Source organism: Passer montanus, unplaced genomic scaffold (genome assembly GCF_014805655.1).
Source record: "Passer montanus isolate IOZ18808 unplaced genomic scaffold, ASM1480565v1 scaffold11, whole genome shotgun sequence".
Classification (NCBI taxonomy): domain Eukaryota; kingdom Metazoa; phylum Chordata; class Aves; order Passeriformes; family Passeridae; genus Passer; species Passer montanus.
In genome coordinates, this window is record NW_024357613.1 from 1,596,863 (window position 1) to 1,614,466 (window position 17,604).

Here is a 17,604-nt window from a genome sequence, read left to right on the forward strand (position 1 = left end):
TCTTTTCATGGCCAAAACCAGACAGTGGTAGTTCAAGTCATAGTGAACTTGTCTGGGTTGTAGGAGCAGCCTGTAGCTGCTGTGAAGTTTTAGCTGCTGCCTGTGAAGGTGAAGAAAGACAAACCTTTTAAAGGGCTGATGTGCTCAGGGATTTCTTTTCAAATTTCTGCTTACCATCCTTACTGTTTCACATTTTGAATTTCTTATGTAAGTCTCAAAATGAACTAGTGGAAGTGCATTGAAATACAGTGCAATAATACTGCTGGCTAGAAAAAAATTAAGATCAATCTGTAGATTCACAGCCTCTGTCTTTTGTGACTGGTTGTCACATGGATGCAAATGAGCTGGCTGAGCTGCTGACTGGATAAGGCTTGATAGGTTTGGAGGATAGTGGTAAAAGAAAATTACTTTCCTAGTCTGGTAAAGAACATGCACCCTAGAGACAGCATGTGTAGATTTTTTGATCTAGTAATTCTTTCGGCATAGTGACCACTTCTATGTCCAGAAAAACACTAAAGCACAAAAACTCACTACTTTTTGGAAAGGATTATGTCCCTTTTTCCAGTCAGTCATTTTCTGGTACTGTTACCTTTGTAAAGGGCTATGGCCATGTGCTACGTACAGAATTAAATCCATGAGAAGCTTGCCTAGGGTAACCAGTGCTGGGCATGATCTGTTTAGTGGCTTGGCTGCCGTGTTCCAGATGAGATTTTCAGTTAGCTTCTAGTTGCACTTCAGTGTCATGGTTTTGCCTTTTCTCAGGGGAAAAATGTTTGCAACTCTTTGTGATGTCCTGCTGAGTGATTAACTTAATGCTGTAGGGCAGCAATTAAACAAAGTGATCAGAATGTAACCAGATACCCCTGTGGACATTGTGTTCCAGGCAGTACTGTGAAGGACACTGAGCTCCATGGTGTTCCCAGGCTTGGTCCTACAAAGTCTCAAATACTTGAATTCCATTAGTGTTGTTAAAAGGGTGAATTGTTGTTCTTTTCTGTTAGTTTTTTTTTCTAGCTAAGTCTTGAAATGGTTTTATGGCACAGTTGTTTTCTTTTTTTCTTAAGCAAATGTGCACTTTAATTATTATTTATTTATGGTATTGTGCACTTAATTTAAGGCAGCTATTATTAGTATATACAGTACGGATAATATCTGTATTAACTGATGTGATAGTCACAGTTCTAGCTTCAGAGTGATTGCAGTCTTTCAAGCCAATTCCTTGATGTGGATAATTAATTCTGAAGTTGGGATGTATGTTAAATTATCTGTGAATTCAAGAGAGACCATTATTGAAAGTTTTCAAATTTGAATAATTGGGATAAAACAATTGTTTGAACCATGCACTATTTTCAAATCCTCCTGGTTTTTTAATGGTCTTGGGCAAGTTGTTTCTAGTTTTCCATTCACTTGTTTGTAAAGTAGTTTCTCATATTATGGGAGGTCTCTGAAGTACAATTGCAGTAGTTAAGACAGTTTAGCTCCTTTGAAATCTTGTAATTATTCTAAATCTTCTGAGCTACCTTTTTAAAAAAGTGAATTTGGTACTTTGTTATTTCCAAAGCATTTGGAAAATGGAAACTGAAAGTGTTACCCAGAAAAAGTAATAATGGTATTTTTGTTTTCTGTATTGAGTACTGCAGCTAGACATCCACCACTGAGTACAATTTTTTGGGGCAAGAGGACAGAGTGTTCCTTTGCGTAGTGCCAATTAAAATATTGACAGTAACCTCAAGGATATTTATTGTGAGGGAGAAAAACTTGAAAACCAAGTTTTTATAGTGGAGGAATGTTCTCAATACATGCTGGCATGCAAGTACTGATAACATGGGGACCTTTGTGTTTGGTGCTGCCTATGGCAGTCTGAAGTACCAGTTGGAAAGTTTTCAGGAGGGCAGTATCTCATATTGGCAGTTTAATTTTGGTAAAAAGTGAATCTCTGTTAGAACAGCATGAATTGTAATATTTCTGAAACCAGAAGCAATGCTGATTTTGATCTTTAACCCCTAGTTTTGGATAAGGGAGCTTGCAGCATACAGAAGCTTTGTAGTGGTGTGATGTGGTGCTTGTTTTATCAGGCAAATTCTTCTGCATCAATTTTTAAAAGCATTAATAAAAATTGTTAACTCACAGCTTCCTAAAGTATGATTTCCCTTTGAGTTCTGCTTTGCTAGGTTTTTTGCTCAGATTAGTGAGCACATTGCCACCATCAGCCTGGGGTTTGATAAGCCTGTTTGATACAACCTGCTTGATTAAACCTTGATCTGTGCCACTTGCTTCCTGTTTCCCTTTGAGTTCTGCTTTACTAGGTTTTTTGCTCAGATTAGTGACCACATTGCCACCATCAGCCTGGGGTGGCTGTTTGATACAACCTGCTTGATTAAACCTTGATCTGTGCCACTTGCTTCCTGCCCTCAGACAAACTCCCTTACAGTTGGAGGTTAAGACCTTGGAGTTAGTTGACCTGTTCCTGAGACAGTGTTTCTGCAGACCAGATAAAAATGGTTGTGGGCAGAGACCCTGCTTTCTGCCTGGCTATCCCTGACATGGGTGTCTTTTGCCTCATACCAGAGCTGCGTGGTTTGTGGTTGTTGTTTGGATTTGGTGTTAACATGATCGTGCTTGCTTTGCTCCAGTAAAAAATGTGCTGATATAGGATCTGTCAGAAATGGATTTATAAAAACTTCCCTGCTGTGTAATTCCCTACAGTTTCTTGAAATGTGTTCAGAGCTCAGTAGAGTTTTTCTGAAATGAAATATAAGTACTTTTCCCTGTCTCAAGTATTTAATGAGAGCATTGCTCTTTAGAGAGTTGAACAGTGTACTCACCTATCACACACACTATTTGATATTGTTTATTGAATTCTTACAAGTGGGGAAATAGCTAATAAAGTACCTATGTATTCTTTTCTTTGGACACACCACTGAATAACCAGAATTGTTTGTTTCATCAGATTACACTGGCTGACTTGCTTTTGAAGTTTTGAATATACTTCTTTCTTTTTCAAATTATCTTGAATGGAAAATATTATTAGCTAGAATACCACTTGGTGGACATCTTTTGGAAAGTGCTTTAATTAGCTATTATATTTCTATAATAAGGACAGCTAACTTTGGAAAAGTATTTGTATAGACTTGCATTTCTGCCAAAGCAAGTAAATGGTATCTAAAGGAGGCTGTGTTTATAATTCCAAACCTGCTGCTGGTTAAAAAAAAAAAAAAAAAAAAAGAAAAAAAAAGTCAGGTCAAGAATGCAATTTCTTTGGAGGTCCTTATCCTTGCCACCAATTTATTATAAATAAGCATTTCATTATCCCTGTTTTTGTTCATTTTTTACAAAAGCTAATGTTTTAGAACTATCTGGGTTGCAACTTAGTAAGACTGCCTCCTTTTCCCACATGCTGTAATACCTTAGGTTGTTGAATTGCTTGGGTTTTTTTTTTTTTAAATACCTTTCATAATTTCTCATTTGTACCTTGAGGTCCTACATGGAGTGGCTGTCTGTCAAGGCTGACAGCCTCACCGTGGCGGTGGCACTGAGCAGTGCTGCTGAAGGCAGTGTGTGCCAAGTGTCATGCCTGGTCTCTGCAGTGACCTTCACTCTGTGGAGGTCTGAGTAACCAGATGCAATGCTTTGCATGTAGAACTAGTTCAAGGGCAGCCGTGTCAGTGTGGTCCTGTGCCTGGTTCAGTACATGTGCCAAAAGAAGGATGTAATGCAGTGCTGTAGTGACTACATTGCTTTGGGATTCCAGCTGATAGTTGTGCACAGGATTGTTTGTGCTGCATAGTTTAAACATGACCATAGTATAAATGCCATGATTAATTTTGTGTCCAGAGTTGGTTTTGGTTCTACAGACAATATAATTTTGTCTTCACAGTCTCTGTAAGCAACCTGAGTTAATGGAGTTGATACTTTGCAGTGTATGGAAATCCTCTGCATACATAGCATGAACATGTGTAAGAGGGGATGGTAATTTATTATTTACTGTTTAAAATTTGGACTAATTAATAAAATCAGAAACAATTCCTGAGTTATAAGGTGTGATCTTATTACCTGTGATGTTACACATTTTCATGTGTAACTGGAAAGCATCTGGAATTTTTTTTGTTAAAATTTTATTTCAAAAAGCATAGCTCAGTGTTAATTATAGACATGCATTGAGGATTTAGCTGCTACTGAAAATTACTGAGAATAATGCTTGCTGTGTTACTTATAATATGTGTAGACAGCTATTATTTCAAGTTATCTTGTATTGTCCCCACATTTTTCCACTCAGTCACTTCTTACCCCATGAGTTTTGGAGGAGGAGGGTCTGGTTGAAGGTGGGAAACAGGCTGAAGCTGGCAGGGCACAGGCTTGGAGTTCAAAGCCAGAGAGACTGAATCAAGTGCAAGTTCAGAATCTTTCTGTGTGGCAAAACAAAATGGTTTGGGAGTGGAAGAAGGGCTGAGGTCTACCAGAAATGCCACAAGGAATTTCGATAGGGGCTTGTGGGTTGTTGAATTGTGACTGGTGAGTCTGCAAAGGGGCATCAACACTGTGGGCATTGGTGCCTACCAATATCTGTCCCTGACAGCTGGATCCTGCAAAACTGTGTTGTAGGGTGCTTCTGTTATAGCATGAAAGCTTCAAGGTTCTACCTTCTTTTCTTGTTCTTTTGGTGGTCCCTATAAATCACTTCAAGCTGTGATTATTTAAAAGGATAGTACAGTGTTTGGACTGAACTTTTTTCATATTCTGGCTTTGTACATCAGAGCACAGCATTTCATGTGCTTTGTAGGGATGTGTCAGTCGCCAGTGCTTATTATATAATTAGTTTAAAATAGTAGTGTTTCAGAAATAAAAGTGATTGAGAGTAGCTCATAAAATCAAGAAGAAAGCTTGCCATTCCCAGATATTTCTAGGAGAATTTTCCAGGCATGGGATACGACTGCGGTGCTTTCACCGTAGTAGACAGTATCTTGGAATTTCAGAGAAAGTGTCCTCTAAAATTCTGTGTTTGCAGTTATCTGCATATATTTTGTCTGTTTTCAGAGAGAAATGGATAAGTTAACCAAGTTTTTATAAAGAAGTTTTTGTTTGGGAACTGTAAGGTCTTTGTTAAAAGAAAACTTGCTTTTCATATCACAGTGTAATTTATGCATAAAAGCAGATTGGCTTTTCAGCTTCTTGATCCAGACCAAATTAAAGTGTTTCATCATTATACTGATATTGATTGGTGTAATGTAAGTCAGAGCTAAATATATTTTTCTTTCTCTTTTTTTTTGTGTGTACAGAAAAGATGAAAAGGAGTATGCACTGAAGCAAATTGAAGGTACAGGGATATCCATGTCGGCCTGTAGAGAGATTGCAGTAAGTGTACATAAATGAAAGTAATTTTACTGATATTATTATTCAACAGGTATTTTATTTTCCTAGAATTAAATAACATGGAGATTATCCAAATGTTTTCTTTAAAGTATGCAAGCATGGAAGTTTATTCAGATCTGAGCCTTTTAAAGAGCCTTTTAAAATCATAATTTTCTTTTAGTTCTTTTCAGGTAATAGCAATGCCTCTTTCTGATATAATTTTGTTTCATCTTCTTTTATGTGTTGAGAGGGAAATAAACACGAACTTAATTTCTTTGTAAATTAAGTCTTCATTTAGGTTTTAAAATGACTTGAAAGAAAGGTTCTGAAACACTACCATCTGAAGTCCACTTACTAATAATGTATTTTATTTTAGACTAATGGTGACTTGTTGTTTAGTATCCAAGAACAGTTTGTTCTCCTCATTTTTAATTTGTTTTGCTAAGTACAGGGAAATTTCATAACAAAATGAAAAACAGCTTTAATTATATTTTTATTACATGTGTCTTTTATTATATACCTATTATTTCTTCAAATTTGGTAAAAATTAAGTGTTTGTAAATAATGGTAAAATTTGATTTTTAAATGTTTTTTAAGTCTGAAAATGTGACAAAATACCGGATACTGAGTAGAATTTTGTAATGCGAGTATTTCTTACATTGCAAAAGGAGTGCACTTGCTTGATTAAATATTTACCTTGTCTTGCTGCTGTCACTATGCAGTCAGCTGTTGAATGTATTTTAGGATTGTGGCTAAAGCTTTTTATAATCTGGTAGTGTTGCACTGAAATACAGCATTAAGATGTGCAATGCAACGTGAGGCATTAGAACTCATGGTGTCCATGAACTGGACGTAGCACTGGGTTGTGTTTTGTGTAGTGTCCATGGTGATTCTGTATGAAGAGACTTAACAGATAAAACTGCTGTCCTTTTAAAGTGCTTATCACTATAAGGTCAAGGTCACTCATGGATTTGAGAGGTGGCTGCATTGCTGTCAATCACTTTACACAGGATTTACCCAGTGACCTTCTTTTGCTAATATTTCTGCCATTGGAGGAAATAGGAAATCCTCTTTTAACATTCTGTACTAGGTTATATTCTTGGTACTACAAAGTAATTTTTGACATTATTGAAGGGTTTTTGTTTCTTGGATTCTTGTGCTTTATTTTAAATTCTGTGGAGATGTGTGGATTAGTCTGAAGGAGACTTTCCTGTGGGCATGGTAGCACTTTGATACAGAGGTGGTTCTGTCTACCTGGACAAAACAATGTAAGGAAGGAGAGAGTGTCAAATAATGTTTTAACTCCATGATACATCACCTTTTTTTTTTTTTTTAATTAGTAAAGCTTTATACAAAGGTCAGCACAGCTTGTGAATTTTGGCATCTATTGTGTAAGTTACTTGACTGCTTTCAGTGGTTCTTCTGGTAATTCTTCCATGAGTTAGATTTCATTCTTCTTCAAACCTTATTGTAAAACTCTGTAACCTGAGCTAATGCAACACATCAGCATTTGCCTCAATGAAATTTCAGGGCAAATATTAGAATTGTGAAAAAGGTAAAGATGAAATAGTTTAAAAATAATTACCAACTTTTTTTCATATGGCCAAAATCAAGTGCGTTTTCATTAAAAAGAAACAGACTCCTAAATAATGCACCAATAGCTTATCTTGTATTTAAAGGCTTAGATAGGTGACAAGGAGGGTAATGTTTACTGATTAAATAAAGATTATCAGCCTGGACAGAGGCCATTTAAAAAATGTCATGAGTAGTTCTTTTGGTACTTAACCCTTCCCCTTTGCTTCAGCAGCAAAACAAGCCCAAATCCCACTTTGGAAGATGAGAAAATGGAAGGGACACCAGTGTACCTGGTTCTGTGTATGTTCAGGATATTTTAATAGTTCTGTAAACTTTAGACACTTGACATTGTACTCAAGAAATATATTGCTGAACTGAAAGGCATTTTAGTTTTACAGTCCAAGACCATTTTGTGTGCCTTATTGCATAGATACCTATAATAGGATCTGGTGGCTAGCCTTCCCTAAAGGAAAAGGCAAATGACTCTTCTCTTCTGACATTACAAATCAAGTTGGTCTGTCTTTGCTTAGGACTTCAGAACCATAAAGTGTCTCTTACCACTATTCATTTGTAGGAGCTTTTTCTGGAAGAAGGTTTATATCAGTAGAAACATCATATAGGCAGTGGTTCCTGTGGCAAGTGATTGTTGCTTTATTTCAGCTGTAGGATGATCCCTGATTAAAGAATCCTTATTTCAGCCAATTCTGTTGTATTGAGTATGAAAGTATTAGAAAGGTCACTTTATACCTCAAAGAGTTCTGTGTGTGTGTAAAAATGGAATTAGTTCCTGTAAGTCAGGTGTGTTCTGAAGATAACTGAAATGCTAACTATTTCTGTGTTCTTGTTATGAGGCAGATTATTGCTTGGCTTAAGCAACAGCATTTTTTGAAGAGCAGAGCTGTAAAATGTGAATGGGAGTAATGAAATAGTGTTTCTATTTTTAGATGATTATTTAGTTAATGAATGTGACATTTCTTTCAGCTCCAGGCTTGCATTAGCTTATTTTGGAACCTGAGGTAGGTTGAAAGGAAGACCTTAATTCTGCTGCTTTTGTGTTTTATATTTTTTGTTTACCTTATGTAAGTAAGCTCTTTAGAACAAGAAGTGGACACACAAGAAACAGACCAGAGGAGTATTATTCATTAAGGCTGTTTTTTTCTGTTGAATATCTTACTTGTAATTAAAAGAAAAGGGGGAATTGTGGTTAGGTAAAAGGTAGGAGAATAGACAGTGGTGAAAGTAATCTAGCCCCTAAGGAGAGTTACAGCTGTGCTAATTACCAAGCATTAAGAACAAGCCTGCTCTTAATTGGCCACAGCTGTATTCAATTAAGAGGGGTATTATAAAAGAGCAGGTTGGCTGGTGGAGATGTCAGAAGGAGTTGGTTGGCTGTGCTGAGAAAAAGTCAGTGCTGTGAGGAGCTGCCCATGAGAAACCACCGAGAAGGTACGAAACCTTTGCAATAGGATAACAACAGTTGGTGACCCCGATGTGATCCAAGGACCCAGGATGGTGCTGGGTTCCCCCTGAATGGCAGTGTGTGCAGCAGGACACAAGTAGTGTGTGACAGAAGTGGCAAATGGCATGGCCCCTGAGGAGTACGGGGGAAGGTTTGCTAAGTCACTGCGACAAGAGCATTGGAACAACAGCAACATGGAGCTCTGAGAGGCAGAGTCAAGGCTGCACAGACAACATGTAAGAGAAGTTCTCTAAAATTGTATAGTGGCCATCTTCACAGTAACCCATCATGATTGGGAGTGGGGTGCAGGGCAAGGTGCAGCCGGAGATGGAGCCCAGCATAGCAATGAGAGCAGCAGGTTAAGCTGCTTGGTATGGTCTGGACAGATTTTGACACCTGAGGTACAGGTGAGCCACTGGGGACACAATGAGAAATAACATATCGAGTGCTAAACAGATTGTTTGATATAGGTGGAAGAAAAAAAAAAAAAACCAAAAAAGAAAAAAGAGAGAGAAAAAAAGAAAAAAACACAAGAAACCCCCCAAAAACTGTGAAATATAGTGTCAAAAAGGGGGCAAGGCAGCTGCAGATTTGGCTGCCACTTGGAAATCATTCTATAAGACTTTAAAAGAATGGAAAACTTGTAATTAAAAGAAAAGGGGGAATTGTGATTAGATAAAAGGTAGGAGAATAGACAGTGGTGAAAGTAATCTGGCCCCTAAGGAGTTACAGCTGTGCTAATTATCAAGCATTAAGAACAAGCCTGCCCTTAATAGGCCACAGCTGTATTCAATTAAGAGGGGTATTATAAAAGAGCAGGTTGGCTGGTGGAGATGTGAGATGGAGTTGGTTGGCTGTGCTGAGAAGAAGAAAAAGTCAGTGCTGTGAGGAGCTGCCCATGAGAAACCACCGAGAAGGTACGAAGCCTTTGCAATAGGATAACAACATATCTTGGCCATCATTTCTTAAGAACCAAAAGCTATGACTTTAAATATCTGCAAACAGGTAGCAGTAATGGAATTTGGTGCTTCTGTATCAAAAAGCATGAGGGTAATATAGTTTTATCTAAGATTTCTTGTCCCAAACACTTCACTTCCTGTGAGAGTACATTCAAGTTAATTCAAGGACTTTGTTTTTCACAGTAAAGAGACTATAAACTTTTAATTGTGGATTTTGGGAAAACTTAATTCAGAAAAAAAGAATAGTCATAAGCCTTTTCTTAGTCAGTGCCATTCACCAATAATGTAAATATATGGATATGTATCCTGTCCCTGAGCATGGAAGAACTGCAGTGTAATTGTTATTGGCTTATTTAGCTGATATGATGAGGTTGAAGATGGATTCACTAAGTGAATGGAGCATGTCACAAAGCAGGATCATGACCCTGTACTTTAGCAGAGCAGACTTGAACCTCTTCAGGTATCTCCTTGGAAGTATTCTCTGATACAACCCTGAAGAGAAAAGGGATTAAGAAAAACTTGTTGGTATTCAAGGATTAGCTCATCCAAACTTAAGAAAGTTCCACCCCAGCAAGGGGGAAAGCAAGCAAGGGCAACAGGAGGCCTATGTGGATGAGAAAGGAGCTCTTTATTGAGCCTGGACATGAAATGGAATTATATATGAATTGGAAGCAAGGATAGGCAGAAGAGAAGTATAGAGATGCTGTTTGATCTTGCAAGAATGGGGGTTAGAAAAGCCAAGGCTGATATGGAGTTGGGTCTTGCAAGGGACCAGAAGGGCAACAAGAAAGGATTCTACAAGTACATGAATATGAAAAAGAAGACTAAAGAAAACATGAGTCTGCAGCTGTATGGGAATAAATAGCATGGAAAGGGCCAAGGTACTCAATATTTTCTTTGTCTCAGTAAGTAATATTTTCTTTGTTTAACAGTAAGTCCAGCCTTCAGGAGTCTCATGCTCTTGAGACCAGAGAGCAAGATGAGGAAGGAAGCCTTGCCTTGGTGGAGGAGGTCCAGGTTTGGGAGCACTTGAACTGGACATACACAAGTCTGTGGTACTTCATGAGTTGTACCCACAAGCTGCTTGGATTTAATGATGAGACTACACTGTTATCTTAGAAAGATAATGGTGAATGGAAGAGAACAAGTGTCATTCCTATTTCCAAGGAGGATCAGGGGAACTACAAGCTGTCAGCTCCATCTTAGTTGCTGGGAGGGTGATGAAGCAAATCCTCATGGAAACCATTTCCAAACACATGCAAGACAAGATGGTGATTGGAAGTAGTCAGCATGGATTTGCAAAGGGAAAATAATCCTTTAACCGGCCTATTTGTCCTGTATAATATTTCTGACTTGGTGAATGGGGTGAATGCTGTAGATTCTGTTTATCTTACTTTAGTAAGGTTTTTAATGGTATCTTCCATAATATTCTCATAGAGAGCCAACACAATTTGAAGACAGAAATTACTTCAGTAAAGGTTTCACATGAACCAGAGACTTGAGTCAAGACTTAGATGTTCTTTGTTCAACTTAGGTGTTCTTTGTTCAACTTCTGGTCCTTTCTAGCTTTTTTTGCACCCTCACCAATAAGAACTTTCCTTCTTCTGAGAATAAATTGCAAACTCTAGCCTTCTTCTTTGTAAATAGTAACCTTAATTCTAAACTTAATTCATTTTTTCTATATCAGGGTGGTTTTATAGCTCATTCTTTTTTTTTTTTCCTGTAGGGGAAAAAGAGACCAGGCTGTTGCAGATGATTTAAATGGGAGAAGCAGGGCCGCAAACCAGCATTGCTAACCTACTGTTTTTTGAGTGCCTTAAATTGATGCTGCTTTGCCCTGTGTGAATGTTGGGTCTGGGTCCTGTGACCGTTTTGGTTGCCACATCCTGTGTATGTGTGTGCTGGTTGTTGGGGAAGGCTGCTCCTTCTGGGAGGCCTTGAAATGGTGCCAGTATGCTGTGGCACACTTGTGGGAGCATTAGTGGGCCTTTGTTATTCGAACTTGTATTTATGGGTACAGGCTAAAATAAATTCAGACTATAATGTTAAATGAGTTACTGAAAGCTCAGTTGAACAATGTAGCATGCACAAATCATTCTCAGTCCTTTTGCCTACTTATGCAGTATATGTTCCAAAGTACTACAGCATACAAATACTTTGGTTTCTGAGGGCGGGCAAAGTTTTAGAAGCCTTACAGGTTAAATAATATCACTTTGTAACCTCTTTGTGTTTGTCAGCTCTCTTGAAGGTGGCACTTTCTCACTGTATTTGTTCTTTTCTGTCTCTCTGCTGTCCATAGCCTTCCTTTCTGTGTGGGCAGTTCTTCTGGGGTTGTGTCCCCCTCTTATTGCATTTGAGTATGCTGTGATGTTGTGCTGCTGCAGCTGAGCCAAGAAGTCAGCCAGACTTACCATCTCCATCTTGAAGCACTTTGTACCTTTGCCACGTGTTTCCTCTGGTGCCATTGGCAGCGTGGCAGAGGGACTCAAGGGGACATGGGGGACATGTTGTGCATTGCTGGTAGAGCTGGTAAAACTGACTTGCTTTTACCTTTGTCAAGTGCTGCACATCATTAACAAGCTGCTCTCACCTCCCTGGTTGGAAACTGTTTAGTCAAATGAGCTAAACATGAAGTTACTTAATTTGAGACTGTGGACCAGGCTGGCCTTAAACATCTTTGATTTATCTATGCATCTCTTAGTAACATGGAAAAGGTCAGCTGTACAACGAATAATGGTAACTTTTCAGGATTTATAAAGCACTTAGAAGATTTGTAATGCCATTGGCTTTCTTCAAGTCAAGTTGCATAAAATTTCATAATAGGTACAAATTCTGTGCTTCAGCTATACCGACTTTTTCTTTGTCCATGACTATCACAGCAGCTTGCAGTATTTGCTGCTGTGTAGAGTTATGTAGATTTTGGCAAGGTTGAGTAAAAAAGCTTAAAAAAAGTCTGTACCTGAGTACATTTGCTGTGGGAGATTCCTTTTGAATGTCAGGACTTCTTTTCCCATGCCAAGACAGAATAAATGAGTAGAACATTTGGCAATGTAAAATCTCCCCGTAAATTCTCTACTACCTAATTAGAAAAGATTGTTTGTGGAAACTTTGAAACTCCACTCCCTCTTTCAATAGCTGGAGGTAGTGAAATAAGTGAAAAAAAACTTTTTTTTTGAAGGGATTTTTATTAGAGAGCTAAGGCATGTGTTGGCTGGAAGTGTCTATGCATTGTGAATCAGCTGGAAAAAGGTTTTTTGGTTCAGCTACATGACAACTTGTGTTTTGCATGCCATAGGAAGAATAAGAGCTTTCTGTATTACATGGTCTAATCTTGTATAATCTGTGTAATTTAAATGCTTTTTGTGTAAGGGAGTACTTAAATTCCTGCTTTGCTTATTCTTCAGAAGGGTTCTGTGGACATTTTTTGTCTTCTTTATTTTATTGCATCTGAAAGAACACTTAACTTCATTAAATAAAAAAGTATACAAGTAGTAAATATGTGGGAATAAAGCTATTTTTGTTTAATCAATTAAGTTGATGTTTCTATCAACCCATAAATACACTGTAGTGTTTATGGAAATAAAGTTTCACAGCTTGAAGTACAATTTTATATCAAGAAATTGGACAAAAGTAGAGCATCATCTGAAGCAGCTAGTTGGCTCCATTGTCTTAACTACAGATATGTCCTTCAGCAATTTAATAACAAAAAAGAGTATGCAGAGGAGAAAGAAATCTAAAAGCAGTATCTTCCTTTTCCTAAATGCAAAATTTGCAACTTCTCATGCAGAGGTTACTTTTCTTGAAGTTGTGTTTCTGCTCAAAGCAGGAGACCAATATCAGTACATCTATGGCAAGTTTATTAAAAAGAAGGAAAAGAAAGCTTTTACCCCGTTCTAACATATGAGGCGAGGAAATGTCTCTGAGTTTGAAACCTGACCACGAACACTGGGAGAGATGGGGCATTCACAGCTTCTCTGGGCAACCTGTTCTAGTTCCTCACCACCGTCTGAGTAAAGAACTTCTAAAAAATCTTTCCTCTCTTTTTTAATTTAAAATTCTACTCCCTTGTCCTATCACTGTCTGCCCATGTAAAAAGTCCCTCTCCTTTTTATAAGCTCCCTTGTAGTAAGTACTGGAAAGCCACAGATGATCTCCCTGGAGCCTTCTCTCCTCTGTGCTGAATATCCTCAGGTGCAGCTGATGGTTGCAACAGCCAAAGCTACCTTGTCAAATCTCCAGCTAATTCTGCCTTGTTGGAGAACAGCTGTGTGCTACATTTATTGGCCCTTCCAGTATGTGTAACAAGAAGCTGTTCCTGATAGCCTCCCAAAATTAACTGAGTTAATTCCAGTGGATGTCAAGCAGGTAGATGTCTTCTCATAAGAATGATGGCTTGTGGACCAGAGACTTCTCTGAGCTGTAGAGAAGACTTCACCCTGTTCGCCATCCTTACCAGATGGTTCTGTAGTGTACTGCCAACACAATGTCCTCCTTATTGGTCTCTCTGGTGTCCCAGATCCATAAACTGCCTGAGACTTCTTGGCTCCCATGGAGTCTGTGAGGCAGAAATAAAATACTATTGGTAGTGCCTAAACTGGATAAATTTAATACAGAACAGAGATGACTGGATTGCAAATAAATCATCATTGGAAGAAAAAAAATAGGAATTTGATTAAGTGTTGCTTTTTTTCAGTGAATTTTCTGGCATTGTTTTCAGCCCTGTGTATGACACGTGGATAGTGTTTTTAGTCTGCAGTCATATTTTACTCTGCAAGTTTTTGTGTGCAAATTGTAGTCAGCTTTGTTATTGAAGGCAAAATGTCACCTTCTACTAAAACTTTATTGACTTAATTGAATTGCATTATGTGAACAGTTTTAGTGTGGCGTTTGTTTTCTTGTGAACCTCTGTGGTAAACTGAATAGTAGCACTTTTTAAATACAGTTTCTGCTGTATCCTACTGAGAATTTTCTTGTCTTTATGATGACTTGAGATGTTAATCTATGGGAGTTTTAAGATACAGGAAGCCTTTCCTGTTTTGACACTGTAGTTAAGAGTACAACACAAAGTGCATAGCCTGGTGTCTTTAATTCTGTGATGCATCTTACGGTGTGATGCTTTGTTTGCATTTTGATAAGAAAGGTGTGCACATCATAGTCTTGTGCTCTGCTCCATTTGGCCATCTATTTGGCAAAATGCTTCTGGCTTGTAGAAAGAGCATCATGCTCATGCTTCCTCTGTCACTGCAGTGTCAGGATGCTCCCTGGAACCTGCCTGTTGTCTGCACTTTGTGGATGTACCAAGTTGTGGGTATGTGAATATTCCACAAGTGTACTTGACCTTGAGCTTTTTCCTATGCCACCACCTGAGACTACTGAAGCTAATGTAGTCCAGGCAGGCTATACGTCTGGAAAAAATTATTAGTTTTTTGAATATGTGGAATATTGAATAAAAGCTATCAGTAGAATGATTTTGATTGGAGGCAGTTACGAAATGGGAGATCTACTGCCAGTTCTTGAAGACATTGGGTCCCTGCCTTTTCTTTCTGTGCTAATGAACTTACTCCATCCCATGGCCCCTGCAAAGTTTATTTCTCAACTATTATTGTCTTTCCATATTTTCACTTGCTTATTAGATTAGTTTCATTTTTACCTCATTGCCTTCTGTGATATTTCCCTTGCTTTCCTTTATTTCCAGATGTCTTTAATATTTACAGGCAATATGGTGGTTTTGTGTCTGCTAGTTCTATCTTGGATCCATTTTGGTTTGATTTCTCTAAGCTCCTACCCAGAAAAGCTTCTTATTACTGTGATTAATGATCTCTCTCTCTGACCAAATTCCAAGGTTTGTTCAGTATCCTCATTTGCCTTAGTATCTTTGCACTTCAGACTTAAAATTGTTTCTTCTTTTTTGACATGTTATATTTGTTATGTATTAGTGATTTTCTGCTTGCCTTGGTTTCACCTAGTCTGTTTAATTTTTCTGAGGATAGATGATCCTTGTAGCTATACATTCTGTCTCTAAATATTATACTTGCCTATAAAAAATACTGTTGTGAAATGGTCTTTTATACTGTTTCACATTTGAAATTATCTGAACTTTGCTCAAAGCTGTGCAGTCAAAATAAGGAATTCTAATATGATTCTATGTTTAATAATTTTCAGCTATCTCCATTGTTTAGATTTTCAGTCTAAGGCCAGATAGATGATTTAATTTTTGCTTTATCTGGGCATCTCAAATCCAGACCATTTTATTTTTTATCTTCGGTACTTTTAGAGCTCATATTTTTTTTTTGTTTGTTTGGGTTTTTTCTTTTTTTTTTTGTTTCTTTTTTTCTCAGTACTTTTAGAGCTCATGTTTTTGTTTTTGTTCGGTTTTTTTTTCTTTTTTTGTTTCTTCCTAACGGAGATGAGCCTGGAAAACAGATCTATGGTGCTTTTTCACTGGGATTGTTTTCATAAAATTATAGAATGGTTTGGGTTGGGAGGGACCTTAAAGATCATCTAGTTCCAATCCCTCTGCCATGGGCAGGGACACCTTCTACTAGATCAGGTTGCTTCAAGCCCCAGCCAGCCTGGCCTTGAACACTTCTGTCAGGGATTGGGCATCCTCAGCTTCTCTGGACAACTTGTGCCAGTATCTCACCCCTCTCCCAATGGAGATGAGCCTGGAAAACAGATCTATGGTACTTTCTCACTGGGATTGTTTTCATAAAATTGTAGAATGGTTTGGGTTGGGAGGGACCTTAAAGATCATCTAGTTCCAATCCCTCTGCCATGGGCAGGGACACCTTCCACTAGATCAGGTTGCTTCAAGCCCCAGCCAGCCTGGCCTTGAACACTTCTGTCAGGGATTGGGTGTCCTCAGCTTCTCTGGACAACTTGTGCCAGTGTCTCATCCCTCTCACAATGGAGAATATCTTCCTAATATCTAATCTAACCCCACCCTTTTTCAGTATAAAGCCTTTGACTCTTGTCCTGTCACTACATGCTCTCGTGAAAAGCCCCTTTCTGACCTTAATGATTCTACAATTTCAGTTTCTGTCTTTGTTGGTCTTCCATCACATGCAGATGGGAAAAAATAAATCCATCCATCTTGCTAAAGCATGCAAAGGAATTTGCACTTCTCTGACCTTAATGATTTCTACAATTCTACAATTTCATTTTCTGTGTTTGTTGGTCTTCCATCACATGCGGATGGGAAAAATAAATCCATCCATCTTGCTAAAGCATGCAAAGGAAGCACTTCATTGTTGTTGTTAACATTTTATCAATATTTATAGAGTTGTGGTGAGTTTAAGGCAACAAAAGGCATCTTCAAAGTTTGGTCTGCTGCTTCTCTCCTGAATTTGGCTAGAGGACACTAGTGAGTGTCTGTAAGGGATGGGTCCCTTTAGTGCCTGAATAGCTCCAGTAGTCAAAAGGGATAGCAGTGAAAGTCACTGTTTATCTGTACCACATTAGGGGCCGAGCTGACAGTTCTAGATTTGATAAGACTTGCTCTCAGAGCACTCATAAGCTGCAGCATTTTCAGCTTGACAGCTTGGCAGTCACGGTGGTGGAAACTGGCTGAATGCAGAGTGACTGTTGCTTGGCCAAAGGACAGTGACACAGCTGTTGCTTTTAGTGCATGTGAAAGTGGGCTTGAGTGTGTGCAATCTAATAAATATGGGCTTAATGTTAAAAAGTCACAGCATTTGGCTGCATTAGCAGCGATGAGGGAGCAGTGGGGAGAGGGACTATGCAGTGTGACTTAGGCTGATATTGCCCTTTTACAGTGCATGATGCTCAGAAGGATTCTGTTGTCTAGGTAACAGGGTCTGTACTTTATTTCTTAAGAAAGATGGAACAGATGTTCCTACAAGAAGCAACCAATTATCACCAGTGAGAGCATTGGCAGTATTTAAACTAATTGCTTTGTTATTACATACAGTTCAATTCATAGGCCGTGAATAGTGAAGAAAATTTAAAGGAAGGAGTCTTCCTTGCATGGATTTTCCAGAATGAGGCTTTAAAAAAATTCTTGCAGTTTATAAAATTGCATTCATCCGTGTGCCTTTTGAGACTTCCCCTTATCACTCCTTTTTTTCTCTATATCATCCAGTATTTTCTATTTGATATTTCAGTGTCTTTTTCATGATCCACTGTATCCCATTGTTCCATCACATCTGTCAGATCACATCAGTTTATTTTGTTTATTTAAAATACCTAAAAATCTGAAGGCAGCGGGGTAAAACAATGCTTGCAGTGGAGCAGTGGAGTAGG

General features: G+C 38.3%; 1 protein-coding gene across 1 annotated transcript in view; it reads left to right on the forward strand.

Moving 5' to 3' along the window:
- CDK19 (cyclin dependent kinase 19) overlaps nucleotides 1-17,604 on the forward strand; it is a 124,764-nt gene that overhangs the window by 17,542 nt on the left and 89,618 nt on the right. The window contains exon 2 of the mRNA XM_039726599.1: nucleotides 5,277-5,352. Within this exon, the coding sequence (XP_039582533.1) occupies nucleotides 5,277-5,352 (76 nt within the window). The remainder of the gene's footprint in view (nucleotides 1-5,276; nucleotides 5,353-17,604) is intronic.